Raw genomic sequence first — 24,379 nt, 5'->3', positions numbered from 1 at the left:
TGCTCCTTGAGGGGCATGACTGTGCCTGTTTATGGCTGTATCCCTGTTGCCTACCACAGGGAAGTCTGTGAGGGGGTCTAGGAGGGCAAAACTGTTTTCATAATACTAAGACCTTGTATTCTCTTTTCACTCACAACTGTACAAGAGGCTGCATGACATGTGATGACATTATCACTGGTGCCAATGGAATAATGCTGTGTATTCTTTAATTTTCTAAGGTGGTAGGTTTAGGCAATAAATATTTGTATTTTTAGAGATTGACTCAATTTTACATTATACCTTCTACAGTTTCTGCAAGCTCATTATCATACAGATGTTATTTTGAAATCCCAAAGTTTTCCTTGTGCCTAAGCATAAACACAACAGGAAATACATTTTGTTATCTTGTGCAGTGTTTTAAGTATTTTCCGACAACTTCCCAATTAAAAATTTTTAATCTACAACTTACTTTACAATTTAATAACCTAAAATAATTTATATATTTTTTCTTATATTTAAGGATAAATCATTGGCTAAAGAGGTTAGAGAACTACTTTTTCAACCCACAGCTACACCTAGTATGTAAATGTTACTTCAAAAAACGATTCATCAATTGTAACAAAGGTAACTACTGTTAAAAAAAGTAGTACAATAATTTTTAAAAAGGGCTATCATCAGTGGTAACAGATGTTCCACATCAGTGCAAGGAGTTGTTGGTGGAGTGGTGCATGGGAATCCTGTATGTTATGCATGATTGTTGTGTAAACTCACAACTTCTCTAATTTGAGGGAAAAAAAAATGAAATTAATATAGATCACAGATTTCACTGACAAGGAAATCGACTCCAAAGAAACAGTAAGAAATGAAAAATATGAAAGCTGTCTTTCTCTGGCTTCAGGATGCTAATAATTTACCTTATTGTAACTTATGCAATAAATAATTTTGAAGAGGATGTTGGTGCCAGCTATGCTCTTGCGTCATTATGAAACCAATCATTCAAGTGGGTTTTTTTTTAAAGGGAACGAATATTTTAAATGTAGGTTTGATGATCCTTAAAATCCCCAAAACCATTTCAGGTTTACAAATTAGAAATGAAAAATTTACTAAAGCCTCTTAAAAGGGTAAGTTACTGTGTTACATTGATCAGAGAAACTTACATAATGGCCGAGAAACTTTAAAAAGCCAAACACAATTGACATTGCTGAATGCCTCCTGGATGAAAAGTAAAGACCACAGTAGTGCCACTTTTTAATGATACAGTAACTGTCATAGTCAAGGTTTATGTGCAGACAAGAAGTCAGAGTTAATATCTCATCTGCAGAAGTGTGCTATTGCCTTACAAATGAATGAATATACAAATGTGGCTGGACTTAACTTTGCTTGGACTTGTCTGGGATCAGCATCAACTTGTCACCAGAGATACTCTATGTGAAAGCTTGGCAACAAACACAATTTGTCCTGAAATAAAGTTATTTTAATGTCATCGTTTATCCTAAACAACTATATTGACATTTGCACTAATGATGAAAAAGCAACGGCATTTTAGCACAAATCAAGACAGCGTCTGAAAGCCAGTTTCATTTACGAGTGTCCTGTAAAAGTAGTAAAATGATTAAATCTTGACCCCTAAGTAACTGATTTCTTAATTAGTAACAAAATGGAAAATATGCTCAAAGTACTTATGCTGCATACTAAAGTATGAGGGTCTTCCTGAGAAAAAAACATTCATGTGACTGAGTTGCAAGCTGAGTTAGCTTCTATTTAGAACACCTTCTCCTTGAAAGAATGACTGACAAATTTTGGTTATTTAGAGCTGGCTATGTGGCATACATTTTCTTAAAAATGAAGGAAGTGAGCCTATCAAGAAAAACAACTGACAGAAATTGTTAATGGTAAAATTCAAATTTTGAAAGAATTCTGGGAAAATTTGTAGCCACTATCAGGAGCTTGATAGCTTATCATTGGTGATGGTATTAATAGGATTTTTTTTGATGTTGTGTAATGAAATTGGCTAACATTTAGAAGATCTATATAATTCAGTGAACCAGTATTTTCCAATGACCAATAACTTGACGTTACGAAAGTGCAAAACTCCGGCTGTTTTCTGTTAACCCAGAGAATTGAATTGCAAAAATGTCGTGTCACTTTTCTAATTCTTTTTTGAAAATTTACTTAACATGAAAATGTTAACGTAATAAGTAGTATTAAAAATTTTTCTGTTTTAATTTCTAATACGGTAAAATATTGATAAACAAAAGCTATTTCGTGCTCTCAATTTTTAGAATGTAAAGGGATTCTGAGACCAAAAAGTTTGAGAAACAGCTGCCCTAGTACAAAATGTAAACACTCTAACAGGATGGCATTTAAAATGACTCCCGGTATTAAGCCTGGGGAGAATGGGCATTAGGAGAGGGAACAGGTTGTAGTTGAGAAAGGTAAATTCATGTATTTGAGGTGGAACATACAAGGGTAAATATAGTATGCAGTTGGAAATTCAGAATTTGGGCTTGAATGAAACTTGTTCTCCATTTTAGGCAAAAAGTATTCTATCATAGGGGTTCTAATGAATAGCTGCAACTTAACAAGTGATTAGCAAACAGGTTAAACCTGGGGCAAAAGTTTAAGAGCGAACAGGGTTTGCATATACTAAACAATGTGTTACTTTTTTTTGTTGTTGTTGTTAACATTGTATGCATTTAAAAGTTAGGTATTATAGATCCATCTGTGGTGTTTCTCCCGAACTACTTTTTTTTAATGTACCAAAGTTTTTTTCCCCCCACCATATCCCCACTGAATTTCACATATACCTCCTCACTTAAAATTTCTTAGAATAGGTTATGCTGAGAATAAGGATATTTTACTTTATGCCTTTCTCACTGTCAACATTAAACATTTACAGCCTCTGTTGTATTTTATGGACCTTTCAAAATATTTTCTTTTTTCAGTCTTCAACTTATCTTTTGGTCCTTGCAATGGAGACCTGAGCCATATCTGATCTAGACCAGTTCTAGGGTCTACAGTTTTGGCAAAATCTTTTGAAAGTCATATACCATTTTAAAAGAAAGATATTTAAACAGAATTTTCCCTTTCTAATCATTTTGATACTTTTGTCAGTCCCTGGGAGTTAAATATCTTCTTTTCATTCAGTTGAAAATCTTCTTGTTTATGGTTTTCCCCCTATAAAATATATTAACTCTCATTCCCAATTACAGAATGTCTGATCCATAACTCAATCATTTCCTCTTCAGATTATTAACATAGGTTCCCTTCCCCATGTCTTCACATTCCCATGGTCCAGGAGACTGGCTTCAAAGATTGAAAACCAAGGTCACACAACTAAGTAGGTGGCACTGTCACATATAACTCATTCCCAGGTCTTCTGATTCCTAGAATGATGTTCTTGGAAATCTACTTTACTACTTAATTATACACACCTTGTCTATTTGCTTTCTGTCCTCCATGGAACCTAGGTTTTGTGGACAACCGGCTCCCTGCTGGCTATGCTAGGTTCCCTCATATCCAAGATTCCATAATGATGCCCTGTTGACCCTCCTTGATTATGAGCCACTATATAGCCCTGGATCTGCTTAGATTACAAAACATACTAGGGAGGAAGACAGTAAACTATGAAGACAATACATTGTCATATTCACTATTCCCATCATCTGAATTTGGTCTGGTTGTATTTTATTGTGGTAGTAAAGCTACAGTGAATCAAACAAAAAATTGATATATATTTCCTTCCAAATTCAACCAATATGTAAACATATTAATTCATTTAAACAAATATTAAATACCATCTCTGTGGCAGTACTATGCCAAAGCACTTGGTAAACAGTAGAAAACATACATGGTTCTTGTAGTTAGTGGCTCTGTACTGTAGTGGACTCCTGACCAATCCTTATTTAGTATGAGGTTAAATGGTTTCCCTTTTGTCAGACATGAAAGGCTTTATTTAGTTAGCCCATAATTCACACAGCTGTGCGTTCTATTGATGGTAAAAACTCCAATCTAAGATAAAAAACCTTCATAAATGTGTTTATTTCCATTTCAGGCTCAAGTGTGGGATAGTATATCAGAGAGAGACCAAACTAGGACTGCTGGCTATGTTACTAATATGAACTGTTTATTCTTAAAAAGGAAGGAAGTACTGTGTCCTTTTTTATTCTAAATGTGAGACATCAGAAGATAATTGAGTAATACTATTAAATTATAACATGACACTGAAAATCTAAAAAGAATGCAGCCAGAAACTTCAAAATAAACTTAGAATACTATAAAAAAAATTCCACATAAAACCTCAACTGCTCTTTGCCTTAGGGAGGCACTGTTTTCACAAGGAGTAAATATTGAGGTTATTTCATTTTCCATAAAACCATCTCAGGAAGGTCTCCAACTGGAAAAGCAACTAAATGTGAAAAGTTATCCAAGAGAAAAAAATAGAACTTACATTGACCCAAAAAGTAAAATTTTTCACTCAACTATACATTACTTTGTTCTCTAGTCCCTTTAAGAAACCAATAAAAAGTTCTAATTTGATTTTTATATTTTGCTTTTAAAAGTAACACACCTTTTGTTTATAGAAAGAAAAACATTTGTTTTAATTTGGCTTATTGGTCCCATACCATCTTTCTATCTATAAATTTACTTCTATTTACAAATACAAATGCTCTGTATTAACATTTCAGTATCTTTGCAATCCCTAGGATTAAATTTTATCCTCTATTTTAGTTCCATGTATTAATCTGAATAATATGCATATTTTAATATTTAAGGCAGATGGTAAACTTTCCTGTAGTCTTGTAAGTGGGGCAAACACTTCACAAAATAATGATGCTTTTTAGGACGAGGTAACAAGAACTTGAGCAGTTGAAAAGCAAAGCTGCATGGACACTGGAGAGATATGGCCTAAGGTGCTCTGATATGTTCTCTTCCTTTCTTTTACGCTACGATGGAAAACTGGAACTGCTAAAGTCTAAAAATATAATGTTCCAAATCCAAATTCTAGAGCCTTTTAGTAAGCATCTTTAAAGCATTTTAAGAAAAACAGTCATTGCCTACCTACCCTTTCAAAACAGCTCCAAAGAAAAGCTCTGCTTCCTCATAAGACTTTCTTCAATTCCATCACATTAGCATTCACACCTTTCGTTAACCAGGGTGCAGTTAAGCACTATTTTTCTCTCAAAGCCAGTTCTCCATGCAGCCCTTTCCAACATCATCTTCATTCTTTGCATTACCAAGGGGTTCCTCTTTCTCGATCTTGTTCTGAATGATGATCAAAGGCCTGAGTAGTACGTTTCAGAAGATAAACTGCAGCATGAAGACCCCCTATATTCACCCAGACAGTATGCACCTTTCTCCATACATGTCCCATTCCGGATAATGCCTGGGTGCACAAAAAAGCATAAAATTAGGCTGACAATCTGCTTCTAAACCAACTAGTTAAAAAACATGGAAGAGAAAATACAAATCCTATCCAAACTAATATCCCAAGTTCTGAGATTTCTGAGCTAATGTACAGCACCTTGGTGAAGCATTTCTTGTCCTGAGTAAGTAGTACAGCTCGACCTGTGCCAGGTCTACAGACACGGCTCATTTCCCATAGGCAAGCTGGATAAAGGTTCCAGTTTCTCTTCCTGGAGCCCATCCTATAAAAGAAGATCCAATATGTCAAGCACTTATTGTTGCAGAAAATACATATCTAGGATTACACAAAATCAGAAGTTACTGAAAATTCATTTTCACTGCAGTAAGTCTCTGATGTATCATACGAGGCATGAAAAATAGCTGGCATTTTAGAAGCCAGAGCTTGGCCATTACATGTCAATGAAATGAGCCTTCTGTAAACAGAATTATGAACGAATTACAGATAAAAAAAAGTTTGACAACTATAGTTCTATAACTTGTCTCTTAATAGTGTAAACAGTCAAATTATGTAAATAAACCAACAATTAGAAATCATCTTGAGAAAAACAATTGCAACCAAAGTTATCCTCAACGTTTTTACATGTATCATATAATTCAACAATGAGCTACAAAATGAACTTTGTAATAAAGTGAACTGTTTATAGCTACATAAATTTAAAATGAACCTTCCTGTGATGGTCAGGATCAAGAATTAATACATTGTTGAGTTATCAAAAGAAACAAAATGGGTGAAACCATCATAAGTAGAAAACAGCTCTGCTAAGAAAGTGCTTAGCAGACTTTTTTTTTCACTTAAAACAAGCTCAAGGAAAATACAGATTTAGAAGACAAGTGGGTACTAGTTGAAGGCAAACTCATTTCTTTTAACCAATTCCCACCTTTTTCCAAATGGCATATCTGTTACAATAATATCTACAGAGCCAGTTCTCAATGGCAGATTGCAGATATCCCATTGAACAGCATCTATAGGCAAGCCCCAGGATGGTTTGCTGTGGAGAGAAAAGAAAGATTCTTAAACATATTCTAAAGTATGAAATTAAAAAAAAAAAAAAAAAAAAAAAGCTTTCTGAAGAGACTGCTAGAAAGTTTGAAGTGTTATTAAAATTTTAATAAAACCAGTGATGACAACAATGTAGAAGGAAAATTCTAAAAGTAGCATGGAGAAAAAGTATAAAGTCATAAGATAAAATTATTAAAATTGCTGAAATGGAAAACCTACATAAGAAGGACAAATATAAACAACAGTTAAGATCATTTTTCCGAAGATGTTGATGTCTTTCATAAAGATGAGAAAGCACAAAGTAGGGTAAAACCAGACTGTAAGAAAAGGAACTGCAACAACTTTGAAAACTGTGTTGAAGCATTAAATTACATAACTGATGTTGTAAAAAGTTATACGCAGAACTTGAAAAAAACCCAGAAAGAAATAAATGTATTGTACTATTAAAAAAACAAGGTAAAGGAATGAAAATTTAAGACAAAACAGATTACAGCAGATAGTGATTTAAATCCATTAGAAGGCAAAATAACTGATTCAAGAAAAAACAACAGGCCATGTTGGAGTTATCTATGGGTTTTGTATGATTTTTGCAACTGTCCTGTAAGTTGAAATTATTTTAAAATAAGAAATTAAAAATACATCAGACCATAATGCACAGGCTAAATATTAAAGGCAAATCAAGATGATGAACAGAAATGAAGGGGTATATTAATATTTTATAAAGAAGAATTTAAGAAAAAAATGTAATAAAGGAATCACTAAATAATATATATACATTTTTTAAAAAAAAGCACAGATATTGAAAACAACCACAGGTACCAATAACTACAATAAAAAAAAGTGCCAAAAGTTATTAAAAATTAAGGCAAAATTGATAGAGATGCTACAGGTTGAACAGACAAAAAATGAAAGTACAGAGGGTCTGAACAACAAACAAGGTAAAATATTCAGAAGCTAGAAAAGAATTTGTTTAAAAATGTCAACAACTAGATCAGAGAAACAATCAGGTATACAACCAACAATTTAGAAAATAACAAATACAGAGAATTATCAAAATCTATAGGATATGTATCGTCAACAACAATACTTAGAATAAAACCCACAGCTTTAATAAAAGCTTTTATCATTAAAAAGAAAATCATTCACAGAACATTTAAATTAAGGTTTAGAAAAATTTAAAACCTCATCAGAAAGTAGGAATAATAAAAAAACACCAAAAATGATAAAGCCATAGAACAGATAAATAGTATATGAAAGTACAAAAAAAAAAAAAAGCATTAGCAGTCCTAATCAAAAAAAAAAGGAAAGACAAAACTATCAAAGAAAAGGTAATAGCTAATATATAGTCATAAATTGTCAGGCATACCATATGATGAGTTAAAAAGAAAATTTGAATAAAATGATTATTTTCTTTAAAACAATTGATTTCTACCCACAAATATAAACCTTACACTGAGGTTATGGAGGCAGCTCTTTGTAGATCTTATAAAGCCAATCATAAATATAATAACTTTCTGGCCTATGTATTTAGGATGTGAAGCATCTATGAGATGTAACAAATTTGACCACTTCATACTCGTACAGCCCTATAAGAAACTGAATGACCCCAGCAGATAGATCAAAGGAGCAATTTTATAATGAGGACTCTGGTAAGAAATTACAGACCAATTCTTCCCCAAAACAGATGAGACATTTAAAGAATGGTGCAAGGCTTGCACAGATGGTGTCCTCAGATGTAATTTGGAGTAGTGGCAAGGGCTTAAGCTACTGTACCTCTCAAGAGGATGGAAAATAACAGATTTTTCCAGAGGCTAACAGACTTCCATTCCATGTATGTCCAAAGCATATATTGAAGGACCTTGGAGAGGAAAGGATCTGGAGGGAAGGGACGGTGAAAGGAGAGGAGAAGGTTTTGGTAGCCCTTCAAATATCTGATGTCAATCATCATGTGACATAGGGATACAATTTTTTTCTTTATGGACCCCAGGGAGAAAATAAAAGCAAATCTGTGGAAGATACAGGCAGAGGCTGACTAGCTCTCAAGAACTATGCAAAGACAATTCAGCAAACCTCAGAAGCAGAATTGTTAGGGGTGTTTAAATCCAGGCTGGAAAGCCAATCTTCTATAGGGCGTTTAGGGATCACGTGGATGGTTTTCAGGTATTTTCCAAATCTAAGACTCTTTCAAGTGCCAAATAATACAGGCAAGGCTAAATAAACTGTAGAACTTCTACTCAATGGAATATTATACAACCACTAAAAAACAGACTGTAAAAACATAAAAAGTTTTGGAAAATTTGTGAAATTAAAAAGAATCAATACAATATTCTACTATGTGAGAAAAACATGAATAAAGAACAGAAAAAGGAAGACAAAAACAGTTGTGTTAGTGTGGGGAAATTAAAAATTTTAATGTAAATTATTTTCAATAAATTTTTAAAGATTTAAATGGGGCCACATTCGTTTTGGTTATAATGATGTCACTATACATATAAAGTCAACATAAAAAATGATTAAGTCTGAGATGATACAAAGTCTTAAATTAGATTTTACCTTTCTTTAACTTGGTTCTTGGTCAATAAAGATGAGATGTTATTTGCTGCTCTATTCACAGCCAATGGATTATTATCACCAGCAATATGGTAACAGTTAGACCATTCAGTAGCCCCCTAAAAGACAAGAGAAAATATTAAAACAGAAGTAGCAAACTGCAAAAACTGATTAAAGGGAAAATCATTTCAACCAATTATCAACAAGACAAATTCAAAATTTTTTAAGGTAGCAAAACATTGCACATTGTCAACTCTGCTATTCCCCTTACTTGAAATGCCTGCTTGTTCTTTCTCTGCTTAACTCTGATTCATCTTTCAAGACCCAGCTCAAATGTCTACACCCTCTGTGACATCAACCCCCAATTCTCCAAATTGTTTGGCATCTGCCCCTTTGACAGCACTTTTGTAAATACCTCTGCCACTGCATTTGTTCTACTTTAAATGATTTCTGTACTTGTCTGCCTTCCTACCTTATCTGGGAACCCTTGGGAGGACAGGTTTGGTATTTTATTCAGTCCCTCACCCAGCAGTGTCTGGCACATAGAAGGCACAGTAGGCCCCAAATAAATGTGGCTTGAATAAATTAACCAAATCAAATCAACCAAACCTACACCCTTTTGTGGTTATGAGGAAGTTTATATATTCCCATAATATTGGAATATTTGAGAATTTCAAAATAAAATGCATTTTCCTTTGGATGAATGGCTTTTGAATGATAACCGCCATATCCCTTAAGAGATTTTCTAGTTTTAAGTGAAAAATACATTAGCAGAATGTAAATACCAACTGTTGCCTATCATTTGTGAAATGAGATGACATACTATCCTATGTCAGGACAATTTTCTATGCACATTAACAGAAAGGTTGTGACATGAAGGCAGAGAAGGGTTCTGCCCGCTATTTAGGGATGAATAGCAAACACCTCTTTGTAAATATTAACACACCTCTCACCCGTGAATACAGCACTTTGTAACTTTTTCTTTTGCCCAGACATTTGATGATGATGACACTCTCCTATTTAAAATCTCAAAGAAACAACTTTCAAACAAAAGGAATGTTGAAATATGCCAGAATTTTTTTTTTTTTTTGGAGTTTGAAGAAAGCCTGCCAGGTGACTTTTAGCCTAGCCAAGAGAGGTTTTATAGTACTTCCTGGTTTTAAAGAGAATATTCTAGCTCAAGTATTTTATATTTTGGTGAGCAAATCTGTACATATACTCTGTCAATACCCTTCATAATTTTATTCATTTTTATCATACATCAGCTTAAGTTTTTCTGTATTGGCATCTTCATGTCTATTGTTACATGGAAATGGCTCAGACTTTTCTTTTTCTTGGCCCTCTCTAGACTCTTGCTAGCCCTACTGTACCTTTCTTGACATGTAGTGACATACTTGCTATTTCAGACACAGGCACATCATGGTATAAGGCTAGGGACTGAGAACACTTTACTTTGGTTCCAGAATTGTTCTTTGGTCCCAGAATTGTTTCTGATTACAACTGGGATTTCTCTTTGTGGATCTCTTTAGCCAGACTAATTTATCTAGCTGACAGTTGCAGGAAACTGTAGTCATGTAACTACCATGATTTCCTTCTTGGATTTTAACTGCCAGATCATAGATGTTATTTCCTAGTTACAGTTTGGATTACTTTCCCCTTTATGGTTGCTTTGGATTTGCTCATCTGTCTAGCTTCTGCTCATTCACAGATCTTCTGGTATCACCCCACAGTTTATTCCCATTTTCTTTAGGTATATGATATTGAAGAACTTACTATGTTTTATGAATTTAAGCAATTTTTACTGGGAGTTACCACATACAAATTGTTTCTAAAAGTATAGACAATACTGATTCAAGGAGACTCTACTGTTAAATGTTCTCCATTTAGTAAATGCCTTTTCATTTCCTCCTTTGCTTTTAGGCACTTTTTATGAGTTCTTTCAATCTCATAGTAATTTTGAAAACCAAGAGCATTCGGTACGCAACCTTGCCAGACTTCCTATAACATTTAAATCCTTGCCAGACTTCCTATAACATTTAAATAACGCAAAAAGGTTTCCCCTTTATACAACTATACATGCGCCCTCCAATAATCTAATTGGGCTCAACTGCTTTTCTCCAGTTTATGTCTTCAATTAGCCTATCTCCAAGTCTTCTAGTTCATCTGTTATAGAAAAGGGACTCTCCAGTTTGTAATTCTCAGTCTCCTCCGTAATCCAGTGAACAGACATCACTAACAATCTATCTAGTTCTTTGGCACTGGATAGTGCCCACAAGTGGTTACATACTTCACACAAAAGTTCTACCTTTACTACTGTAATTCTTCCAAACTTCTTGGGTCCACTGACTCAACCATGGTGATTTCATTATGTCTAATATGCCCATTAGGTTGAGAACATTCTGAAAGCATCCAATTTGCCTATCTAAAAGCTAAAGAAAAGTTATTACCTCTATTGGTATGGCCCCTGTTCCACACATCGGATCAACTATTATGTCAGTAGGCTGAGGAGCACAGAGCCTGGAGAAAAGAAGAAAATATCCTATGTGTAGAGACTCGATCAAAAGTTGAGGCTTCCACAATGACTATTCTGAAGCTACAGAATCAAGGCCTAGCATTCGAGCATGAAGGAAAAGCAATCTAAATTCATTTTTAAAAGATATTTTTAATTACATGGTAACTGTATATCCTAGCACTAAAAATCATTACATATAACTAGAAGTCCCTTCTAATTATCATCTGAAATCATATTTCACTCCCCAGATGTGAGTTTAGCTTGTATCCTTCTAGACCTTTTAAAATGCACTGATATACATATAAATATTCCTTTATAAAACAGTGTTTTTTTGTATACAAACCTGTACTATTACATAGAAACAAACACACCTCAAACATGTTTCAAGTAAGTTTCCTGGCAATGACACATTCAACAGTCCCGATGTATATAATTTTAAAGATAATAATCTTGCTATAATAAAATTGCTGTATCAGAATAGCCAGAAGGAAATACCTGAAATTGTTGAACTGTGATCTAGTAGACTTGATCTTTGATACTGATTGTATAACCATAAAGCTTTTATCATGTGACTATATGACTGTAAAAACCTTGTGACTGATACTTTATCCAGAGTATGGGTAGGTGAGTAATAAAATAAAGACATGATGAAAAAAATTATAATAGGTCAGGAATATGGGGAAAAAATACACGTATGTAAACTATGGACAATAGTAATACTTTAATAATCTTTCATCAATTGTAACAAATGTAACTACTGTTAAAAAATAGAATTAGAAAAAAAGTATTATCGATTGAAACAGAATTTCCACACCAATACAAGTGTTGGTGGTGGGGTGGTGTAAGAGAATCCTGTATTTTTTGCATGATTGTTCTGTAAATGCACTTCTCTAGTAAAAAGTTAAAAAAAAAAAAAAAAAGTAATTACTGTACTTTGAGCTCTTAATGTTTGCCAGGCATGGATTTAAACTCTTATATGCCTTATCTTATTTAATTCTCCTAACGACCCTGTGATGTAGGTTCTTATTATTATTCTCATTTTACAAATAAGGATGCTAGAACAAGGAAACATTAAATGACATGTCCATGGACACAAAACTAGTAAGTTCTAGATACAGGATCAGGGACACTGTTTGACTGTGAGTGGCTTAAATGTTACCCTCTCCCCAGAAAAATCGATCGTTTTCTCTTTCTTTCTTTTGTCCTTCTAATCTTTTCATGTTCTGTTATGGTACTTATCACATGTAAGGGAATTATTTGTTTCCCTCACAGACTGAGATCCTTAATGACTCCTTATTGTAATAACTCTATGCCCTGTTCTTTTCAAATTTTTTATTCTGCATTAGAGTGTCAGCTCCCTAAGGACATTCTCACATTACATTATTTTTTATCCCTTATTGTGGTAACATATATACAACACAAAATTTCCCATTTTAACCACTTTTATGGGTAAAATTCAATGTCATTAATTACATTCACAATCTTGGCAACCTTCTTGGTAGTAAGCAACCCTGTACTCTCAGCCATAGCTGATGGGTTCATGGAAAAACTCTTGATTGAAATTATGTCTATCAGATCTTCTCTTCCAGGAATTTGGAATAAAGAGCCAGAGGCCCTAAGAAGTATTTGTCAGCTGTCTGAAATTGGAAAGGTGTAAATTTTGATGAGGGGCAGCCATGCGCACAGATGAGCAGAGACAAGAGCCAACAGTCTTCCAGGAGAGATAAGAATGGCTGCCCAGGTTTCTTGTGCTTTCCAAGATTTGGTTCCCGTACTTCTCGAGGCATGGTTTTCATTTTTTCCTTGGATTCTCAAAGACTGGAGTCTCAATATCTTTCCAATAAGTTCATCACTCCCCCCAATTATCATTTTTTCTTTTCTTTTCTTTTTTTGAATATCTTAAGCTAGTTAACTTAGGTTTCTAATACCCTTTCTCTGTATTTCTGACATCTACCATAATGCCTGGCAGTTGATACCAATAAACATTTGTTAAATGAATGAAGACTACGAGCTATTCCTTAATCAAATGGGCCCAATATGCTACTGTCATCATTGAATTAGAATATTTCTGTTGTGTTGAACTGTGAATTGTGGATGAGCAGGATAAAAGAGGAAGTAAAGATGGAAAGAGAAGGAAGTACAATTGTTTAACCACCAGGACAGGCAAGCACTGTATGTACACAGGTATTTGAATTCATTTCTGTATTTAATCCTTACTACTAATCCTTTAAGTCCTGTATCAAACCCATTTTGCAGTGTGAAAAATGGAAGCTTAGAGAAGATAAACTTATCCAAGTGGTGGAAATAAATATTCAATAAAAGGGAGAAGGGCAAGGAGAGGGAAAGCTACATCTTGCACTTTGAAAAGTGGAAATTTCCAGGATGATCCCTGGGTTGCTCTAAGTATAAAATTATGAAATATAAGTAAAAGCTCTCTATGTGTTCATTTACACATTATACACATTTTACAAATCTGTTTTCATCTGCTTCACTGCATAGACACGAAACAAAGCAAAATTTACTCTAATTCCTGACACAATATTATTACAGCTTTCTAAACAGAAATGAGGAGCCCCATTCAAAAGTCAGATGAAAACTACTATTCCCATAATCAGGAAAATTGAGACAGTAATTAAGTGGTATTTTCAGGATCACAGGAAGTCAATATTAGATATGGGGGAAAGAAACAGATCATTAGCTGTTTATCTTGTTCTTTACCCACAAAATTCTAACATAGTAACTCACAAAAATTAAAGTGTTTTGAAGGGGAAATTCAAACCAAGATGCCACTTCAATGTGGATGACAAACGCATTCCCTTACCTGAGCATCCCATAGGCAAGAGTAGATCTAAGAGTTGTAGGTCCAAAATGCGTGATATTTCTTCGGTGGAGACTCTCTTCTGTCAGTGCAATGCCCACAACTATTTCATTATCATGGATATTCAAAAGAACCTATAATAAAGTTAAATAAGACAAAAGAAAATAGTTTTTGGATAGTTCAAAGTGCACTTACTAGTAAAATTTTTTGAGACTTTACATCAATTTTTATTTTAACTTCTTTATTGAGGAATACTTTGCATACAGTAAAGTGTACATATAAATGTACAATTCAGTGAAGTTTTGCCTATATATATACTTGTAACCACCATCCAGATCAAGATAGAGAACATTTCCAGTACCCCAAAAGGTTCCCTTCACCTCTTCGCAGTCAGTACCCCCCATGATAATCATTAATCTGACTGCTAACACAATAGATTAGTTTTGCTTATTTTTGAACTACACATAAATGGAAACCTTTTCTATATAACACTTTTTGTTCAATTATAAAGCTATTTTATTCTTTTCATTCACTGCAAATTGGCTATAACCAGATTTCCCCCCTATTTTTATAACGCAAATATATTTCTGCAAGTTTATGGGTTTTTTAATATACTTTTAAAACGTTTGTAACTTTTTTGGAAAAAATTTCAAACAGACAGAAATGTTGCAAGAACACTGGCACAATGCACACATGTAAATATACCCTTCATCTAGATTCACCACTATTAACACTGTACCACATTTGCTTTATCGCCCATTATATTGCTTTTCAATTTAGTATTTTTAAAAATTTGACTCACTTATCTTAAGTAATAATGTCTGTGAAATAATACGTTTCTGGTACTGGTTATGTTTTGTTTTGTTTTTTTAACACATAGTTAAATATTAATTATTCAAATAAAAACATAATAAGTTCTTCAATATTCACTTCTACATTCACTTCCATTCCCTCCTTATGATTTTAGCAGCAGCATTAGCAACAGTAGCAGACACTCACAGCACTTACTACGTGCCAGGCACTATTCTACCCACTTTAGATTCATTGCCTCATTTCAATTCACACCCTCTGAGCTAGGTATTCTCATCACCCCCCTTTTATAGATGAGGAAATAAGGCACAAACAGGTTAGCTCACTTTGCCCAAGGTCATACAGCTTATAAGTAGTACAGTTAAGAGTTTGAACCCAGGCAAATGTTTCCAGAATCTGTGCTCTGAGCCACCTTGCTAACTTTTGGACATCTCTGTTCTAGTTAGCCTATTCATTCTCACAACAGCTCTATGAGGGAAAAAAAAAAAAAGAATAGGGATTTACTGTCCTGATATGATACACACACACACACACACAGGTTAGAGACAGAATAAGTGACTTGCCCCAGATTTAAGAGTTCCAAAAGCAACAGAAATGACTTGGTGGTAAAAACATCAGTCGTTACGGGCGTTTTCAGCTGTCAGAAATTTAAAGATTGTAGTTCATACTACCCACATGTGAATCACTTGTGTAGGAGAGGATTGAGACCAAGGAGATTGATGCTAAGAAGAGGTACCAGGAGCTGATATCTGGGTTTGGGACTCTAGCGGAATTTAAGAAAGGGAAGAGCTGGCTTGAGGCTGAGTATTAGCAGTGATGTCCTGATCTAAGGGGGTTAGTTTGTTTTAAAAACATATTCGACTCTTTTTATAGCAAAACTCTACAACCAAGACACACAAAAACTAAGTATTTGTTTTTAATCTGGTTGAATTTAATAATCCAAAAGTCTGCATAATACAGTAAAAAGTACCAGATTAGACACTAGAAAACTCCCCTCTTAGTATTGCCCACCCAGTCAGCACTTAGTATAATACTTACTAGGTATTGTGCCAACTGCTTAACAAATATATTATCTTATTTAACCCTCAGAACACCTTAAAGGTACATAATATATTGGCTCCATTTGAAACAGGAGGCTCAGAGGGATTATCTTATCCCAAATAGCATAGTAATGGAGTCAAAACTTGGACTAGATCTAGATCTGTCTGTCTCCACAGCCCTTGCTCTCCTAACCACATCCTGTTAGGTGTGTGACCTTAGTTTAACTGTCCATAAGTAGGGGTGGTCCGAAAATTCTACAAATCTATAACAGTGTTCTTGAATAATCAGTCTATACCTACCTCCACATCAAAGTTGGTCATGTCAGCCTTCCACTTAAAATAATCTTGAATGGCACCCCCAAAATCTCTTGCAGCCTCATTTGAGGTAAAGCAATGTTTCTCTCCCGCCCTGTTGCATGTGACTCGAAACTTCAGCACTTGAGGCTCAGTTTCTTCTCTTGAGCTTTCATCAGTGTCATCTTCTTTGGAAGATGCCAAATCATCACCCACTAATGTTGATATCTCCTCTTTGATGGCTGGATTTTCGTAATAGTCTAAGATATGTGCATCTAAGGTGTTCTTAGTGAACTCTTTTTTAACATCTCTCTCATCTATTTTGTCCCCTTGTCCAGTATCAATCTCCCCTTTATTTGAATTACGATTTATTTTTCTACGCTTTGTTTTTTTTTTCTTCAAATTGGTGTTGATTTTCCATACTTTCAAAGGGTCTGACCATGGAAGCTTCCCAGCCAAGTCTTCAAAATCCTTTAAAACTTCTTCCTATGAAGGACAGAGAATGAAATCCATTCATTTCTCACCACTTTTGTCAACTGAACCCTTACATTGCTATATTTATTTATAGACCCCATTAATCCTTATGTTGGGGGTGGGGGTTTAAAAATAAAAAAGTAAATAATACCTATGCTTACAGAAATTAAAATCTCAATGGTAAATAAGATATATACAAATTAAGCTACTAAAGAACAATAGAGACAGAATGGTAGCTCAAAAATAGGGCTTCAAGATTGAAATTTAAGCAGTAAGAAACTATTAACAGTAATTACCTTCAGGGAGGGGAAATAGGTGGATTAAAGACAAGCGAAGAAAGATGTCCTTCTCACTAACTGACTTCCTCTTTGTATCTTTTGAATTTTGTGCTGTGTATACATTATATATATACACACATGCGTATACATAATATGTATATAATTGTTTTAAGAAGTAAAAGTTTTGAAAAGAAGAAAACCAACTAAAGCAGTTAATATATCTATCCAATGTCTAAATACAGTGTACAGCCATCTAGATTGCAGGCACACCCCACCCTTGCTTAATATCCTTCAATACAGTAGCTTCCCACTGCATGTAGAAAATCTAAATTCCTTTAAAAGCTCAACACAATCTGAACCCTGCCTTTTTCTCTTAGATCATCTCAGGATCATTCTCTCCCATGATCTCTTTGCACTGCTGGCTCCTTTTTCATTATTTATTAGCAATTTAAAAAGAACATCTTGCTCTATTTAAAGCAATCCCCCCAAGTTACTCTCTGTTTTATATTCTTGACAGTGCTTAGCATTATTTGAAGTTACAAAGTTTATGTATCTGCTTGTTCACCATCAAGTCTCCTCCCAGAAGGTCTAAGTGCATGGTGGAAAGCACCTTATCTATCTTGATCACTGATATAAGCCTAGAAGAATGCCAGGCAGATAAGAGGTACTCAGTAAACAGCTACTGGATAATATGTGATTAAATGTTAAAATGGGTGGTACAGACTTGCTTTGTCCAATATAGTAGCCACTAGCCACGTGTAGTTATTTAAATCTAAAGTAATTAAAATAAAAAATTCAGTTCGTTAGTGGTACTGGCCACATTTCACATGCTAATGGCTATTGGCCACCATGTTAGATAGCCTAGACACAGAACATTTTCGCCAGAAGTTTTATGGCATAGTGCTGGTACAAAGAGTATATGTTACTACAGAGCAAAGCAGAAAGAAATCAACGCTGACTGATGAAATTGAGACTTGAAATGGAATTTTGAATGAAAGCTTTGATATTACTTGGAACCTGCTGAAATAAGGTCAAACTTCAGGTTTAGCAAATTCAATTCTATTTATAAATAATTTCCCTATAAAGAGCCTCCAGAGGACCTGTACATTTACAATGGTGGAATAAAACTGGCATGGCCCCTTTCTTCAGAAACCATTGTAAAAGGAAAAGTTATAAAAACATCAACTCCATCTTTATTGAATCTATCTGTAACCTTGAACCACATCATAAGAATTCTCAAACGCAGTGAAGGTTAAAGAAAGGTACAGGAAGACAATAAGAGAGAAATGCCTACGGATCTCAAGGGCAAAGCATAGTCTGAGAAGTAGGTAGCCAATAAACTCTTGTTTGGAATAGCAGGAAACAAGTTCAAGGACTGACGGTGGGAGCTTCCCTGGACCTTATTTGTATCAAGAAGAAGGGGAGGGAAACGGGGGCTGAACAAAGAATCTCAGAGGCATGCTGTTTGCTGGAAATTGTCTGTTGATGAGGTAGAGTCGGGAAAAGATACTCTGTACAGTGAATAACCCTGAAGCTACTGATCCCTCAAGGCTAAGGAGAAGTAAATGTTAAAAGAAGTCATTCAATGGTATGAAAATTACACCTCAATAAAGCCTTTTTTTTTAAAAAAAAAAAAAAAAGAAGAAGCAACAACAGAGGAACTCATTCACCTACAACCCTTTGTCAGAAGGAACTTCATTGTGAACCAGGGAGACTTCCTGCTGGCCTGGAACCTGTTCCTGGCTTCTCCCACCTCAAAAGCCTCCTATAAATAGCAGATCCAAGAGGAACTGCCTCATTCAAAGATGAGCAGTTATCAAAAGGGAACAGCACAGGATTTATACAAAAGTAGCAAAAGGAAAAAGGAGAAAAGAAGTAGAAAAACAAATAGCAAACAAAAAACAGTGACCAGAAAAGCCCTGCCACAGAGCAGCTGCAAACTGTTATCAAACATATTGACATGACATCAAAAAATGTAATGAGGAAATACTTTCATAAAATAAGACCTCAAAGCAGAGATATAAAAGCAGAAAGAAAATGAGGTGAGCCAACAGAAGGAGATGAAACAGGAGCTTGTACAGTTCAAAGAATAAGTGGAAATAAAAATAAAACTATCACAGAAGTGAAGACTCCATTGAAAGCAGCACATATAAAAGACACTGCCGAAAACAAAGTAATGGAAATAGAGAGAAGCCAGGCAAATAAAATGGGGATGGAAAAAAAGTAAAGAAGGATTGGAGAGAAAGGATAAATATAAAAGATAGTTAAAATAGAGCCTACAAATGTATAACTGGTATCCCTGAAGAGGAGACTCTAAATAGTGAAAATTTTTTTTTTCCCAAATAGTTCAAGAAAACTTTCTAGAAATGTAAGTGAATGTGAATCTCTCTTCAGAATGACATGTTCTGACAAGTAATTATCAATAGTGAGACATACCCTAGTGAACTTTATTAAAATTCAAAGATTAAAAATCATCTGGGCATCAGGCACAAATATCAAGAAACCAACATATAAAGGTGGGAAAATATCAGGATGGCCTCAGAGTTTTCCACAACATTTAATCCTAGAAGAGAATGAACACTGCCTATACTATTCTTAAGAAAGGAAAGCATGACCCCACATTTTATTCCAAATTATTAATCAAATGCAAAGGTGAAAGAGGACCATTTCTGAATTCATTCCATTCAAGAAATGAAAAGAAATACTGTGACAAAAGTACAAGTAGTATGCCTATAATCTATTTAAATGGTAGGACCAAGTGGGAAACAAATATAGGGATTATAATTACAAAACAGAATGTAAATGCTACAAAATGTGGCATGTAGTTGGGAGGGGAAAGGTAAGAAAAAGAAGGAAGTAATTTAAGCATGCTGATATCCTCATTTTTTATATCCAGAGGTCAAAGAGTAGAAGTTAAAGCTGATAAATAAAACGTAAGTATATTTAAAGGTATGTCAACCCTGGGTCCTGCTCTTTCACTAATACAGTAGTACAAAGAATATCCTATGTATATCTTTGTACATATTCAATCTGAGGGTCATTTTCTGTTTAATAGGAGAGATATGCCATACATATTTACTGATATGAGAAGTGTTATACATTTAGAGAAGTTTCTCCTGCACAGATTTGAAAATGTGCCTTAATCCTTGCTCTTCTTTTGAGACCTCTACTGGGAACCACTTTTGCAGTTACTTATAGCACAATTCTAAAAGCTAGCTCATGTAGAATCATTCAATAATAATCAAATTCACTTCTAATGAGAGATCCTAATACAAACCTTAGGATGGTAAAAACACAGGAATTTAAGAAAATATTATCAATGACATGGTAGGTTAAAGGCAGAATTAAAGATGGACACTTAACAGTTTTTAAAATGCCTGTCAGCATTATTCATGTATTTATTCATGTACAGAATTATCTATTTAAATGTGAAAATACTCAGCAGCAAAAATTTTCAATAGCCTACCTACTATTTATTAGTTTCGTAGATATGATTCAGTTGGCAATGACTATCAGAAGTCTGAAGGGTTATAAGCTATGCTGAAAGTTAACATTTTTAGTAATAAAAGTCTTATCTATTTTCAGTCTGAATTCTTTTAGGTCTGGTTTTATTTTTTCTAGGCTGTGGGTTCATATCATTTTGTTTGACTTGTTTATGGATAATGTTTTGGAAATCAGCCCATTGCCAATAAACAAAAATTAGAGAATTAGGCAGACATTACAGTTTTTTAAGAAAAGATATTCCCAAGATAGTCAATAAAATTGATAAAAAACTATTTTTAAGCATTTGAGTCTGGAAACCAATCCAAAAAGAAATGTGGAAAAATACTAAAGCTTTACTGTGATCTATTTTCAATCTTCAGCTTAGGCAACAGCTGAATATTTGGGAATCAGAAGCAAAATGCAAGTTGGAGACAAAGCTGTTGTCCTAACAACTGAAGGAGTATTTAGATATTACTTTGGCTTTATTTCAAAAACTGAAGTTAGAGAAGAAAGCAGAACAAAAGCAGAATGTTGAGAGAAAGTGTTATTTGTAAATGACAAACTGTCACTTGCTCTTTGGTTCACAGTCTGGAAGCAATTCTATTTTGGAACTATATACGTCAGCAAGGCTAATGTCAGGTTTATATCTTCTATAAGAAAGTCAAACAATTTGTTTTATTTCTTATGAACTTTGATGGTTTTCAATATTGTTTTTTTAAAACAACTTTTAGGATGGACTATAAGCAAATCTCTTTGGATTTTACTGTAAAAGACTTCCAGTATTCTATATCATAAAAGCAATAGGAACACTGATGAGGGACAGAACTTAAAAAATGGAAATAATCTCTTTGGGGAAAGTGGCTGAAAATCAGCTTCCATGTTTGGGATAGCTCACCTTTGTGTCTTTGAACTGGTAATCTTTAAACTCTTTAACAACCACAAATAAGTTATCAACTGATCTCAGACAATGGACCTGGGAAGGGGAAAAAAAAATGTTAGAAACAAATTTCTGAGAAAGCTTTTGAATAACTTCAACTATTAACATTTAAATATAAAAATCAGGTACAATGGTTTTTAAACAGTTAAAACCCATAATTTGTACTTAGAATTTTAAAAAATACTGCCAGTCTCCCAAGTGTTTGATTACCCATCAGCTTCTGCCTTTTCCCCAGAGAAAGAGAAGGACACAGAGAAGCTGAAAGTGTTATGTGGGCAACTGGAGTTTGGCAGAAAAGGAGAAGACCAAGACTTCAAGTGAGGCTTCACTGTATTTCCCTCATGGCTCTCTGTCATACACTGTATGCAGTGGTTAAGAGTGTGAGCTTTGAGCCCCAGCTCTGCGATTACTAGCTGAGTGACCCTGAGCAAATTACTTATTCTTCCTAAGCTGAATAATTAACGAAGATAATAGTGCTAATACCTACCTTCACAATGCTGCTAAGGGTATTACAAAAATATTGGCTGGAATATACTTGCTCACCAATTCATCTTATATATACACACGTAGGATACCTAGAACGTGCCAATACTAAAAGCCAGAGATGTGATAGGAAAAAAAAGACAAAAAACAGATAACAATTTTGCCCTCACACTGCTTATGTGTAATAGGATATATCTTAGTTTTTTTATAGTAGGATGGCAGTTTGCTGACCTTCAACCTCTCACCTTCAATGATTCCTAATTAGTTTTGGGCAACAATTTCTTTGACAGAGATTTTTTTAAAAAATCTCTCAAACTATGCTTCCTCACCAAAGTCTGGAGATAGATACTAAAGGAAATAAACTCAAAGAAGTATAGTAGATACTTGGAATTCCTTCATAAGTCACATAAGATTCTTTCTGGTGAGTTCATCCTTAGGAAATACTAGGATCACGTCTAAAAATATAACACACCTACTAGTCAAACTTAAAAATCAGTACCTACTAGAAAACGCAGTAATATTTTTAAATCACCTGATTTGGGGCACAGCCAAAAAAAAAAAGATTCCAGAGGGACTTGCAAACTAGAAAGAAACTGTAAACTGACCTATTTAGAAAACTATTTTAAATATTGCTACATGCAAACCTGAGCCAGACTTTCCACTGAAATGTCGAAATATATCTTGCCCCGGTCTTTGCTGATTTTGCATGATGATCCTAATTTCTCTCTCACTTCATCTGCAGCTGTTTGCTCAAAACCAGTAGGTACGGTGGCTCCAATGGTGACTCGGAGATACTCAGACTCATTTCTGAGGCCACTTTCTGTCACCTGTATAGACCTCTGGTTCGCATGAAGGTTCACATCTAAGAGTTGGTTAGTGGCTTCTTCAATGTCAGACATATTGGCAGTGCCTCCAAGACCCCTAATAAAGTCCTTTAAATAGCATACGAAAAAAAAAAATGAAGCCCAAGGATTATCACCTCCAGTTTCAACAAGAATTAAAACATTTGCTTTGGAGAACAGGAAGAACAAGGCAAGACTAGTGATATGGCCGAATTCAGTCAACTCAGCTGATTAAGCATTCACCAAAGATAAAAGGAAGGAATGAATATAGGCACAAAGTGCAGGATGTAAAACACACTGTTATTATTAAACAAACAATGCTGGTACTAGGCAAGAAAAGGAGACAGAGTAATTCTACAGAATGCAAAGTTTGCTTTTGGGTCATCTATGTTGATAATAGCCAAACTACAAAAGCTAGTAATCCAAATACAGAGAGTGCTAGAACACATACTAGAAAATATACTTCTGCATCTAGTTTGTAGCTAATGGTTAAAAACACAGAGCTTTAGAGTTTCAGTTAGACCTGAGTTTGAATTCTTACACCTACCATTCAAAGTTGAATGATCTAAAGCAAGTTAATTCTCCTAAACCTCAATTTCCTCATCTAAAAAATGGGAATTAAATAATATATCCCTCATTGAGCTGTTGGGAGATTTAAATTAGATTGGCACATTGCCAGGCACATGATTAAAACTTGCTAATATATCGATATTCCTGTGAAGTACATAGTGATTAAAAAAATGATTAACTACACACGTTCTATTCAGTAACTACAAATATCTGAATCCTTACTACACGCCAGGCTCTGGTATTCACGGATGGGTTTCAGGGGAGGTATGTGAAATATCTGAAACCATAAGCCAAATTTCATGAATCTGAGTAGGGGGCTGGGGGTATGTTAGGAGGTGGGGATCAATAGCTTTCATCAGATTTTCAAACCATTTGTGAACAACTTAAGTTGGCAGAGTACCTACGCTGTGCCTTGTTCTGTGCTAGGAACAGGCGACAGTGTTTAACACTAACAAAATTCAGCACTTGCCCTTAAAGGAGCTCACAATCACTGGGAATATAACTCGATCTTCTAAATAAGGCAGCGAAACCCCCACAAAGTACGCATCCCGCCCGAGGTCACAGAGCCAATCAGTGGCGCAGGCTGGCACAGAACCCGTATCTTCCCACTCCCACCGCAGGGCAAGTGGGGAAGAGAATCTCGGAGAGAGGCTAAAGACCCAGTAAAGGCAGCGAGAAAGGCTCCGCCATCTGACCAGACTCTGGTCCGGAACCGTCGTCCATCCGCCGTAACTACACTGTGGTTCGCGGGTGGGCCGCGGCCATAAGCTGAAGGTCGACCGTCTCGGGCGCCCGGATACGCCGCACCTCCCCCCAGTTTGAAGCGCCATAGGCCGCCACACCCGGCCACTCCCACCCGCCGCCCGGTTACCGGCAGCGAGC

General features: G+C 35.0%; 1 protein-coding gene across 1 annotated transcript; it reads right to left on the bottom strand.

The window, feature by feature from the left end:
* Nucleotides 1-3,627: 3,627 nt before the first annotated feature.
* THUMPD3 (THUMP domain containing 3) lies at nt 3,628-24,359 on the bottom strand. Its single transcript, XM_037800936.1, has 10 exons — nt 24,193-24,359; nt 22,730-23,017; nt 21,561-21,638; nt 16,437-16,916; nt 14,290-14,420; nt 11,404-11,473; nt 8,960-9,075; nt 6,285-6,395; nt 5,504-5,627; nt 3,628-5,365 (listed from the first exon to the last, which is right to left on the bottom strand). The coding sequence occupies exons 1-10, from the start codon at nt 24,325-24,327 to the stop codon at nt 5,213-5,215; spliced, it is 1,686 nt and encodes a 561-aa protein (XP_037656864.1). The 5' UTR covers nt 24,328-24,359; the 3' UTR covers nt 3,628-5,212.
* Between the last annotated feature and the right edge of the window lie 20 nt (nt 24,360-24,379).

Source organism: Choloepus didactylus, chromosome 1 (assembly GCF_015220235.1).
Source record: "Choloepus didactylus isolate mChoDid1 chromosome 1, mChoDid1.pri, whole genome shotgun sequence".
NCBI lineage: Eukaryota > Metazoa > Chordata > Mammalia > Pilosa > Megalonychidae > Choloepus > Choloepus didactylus.
Note: the sequence above shows the minus strand (reverse complement) of the source record. Positions and strands in the feature narration are given on the sequence as shown.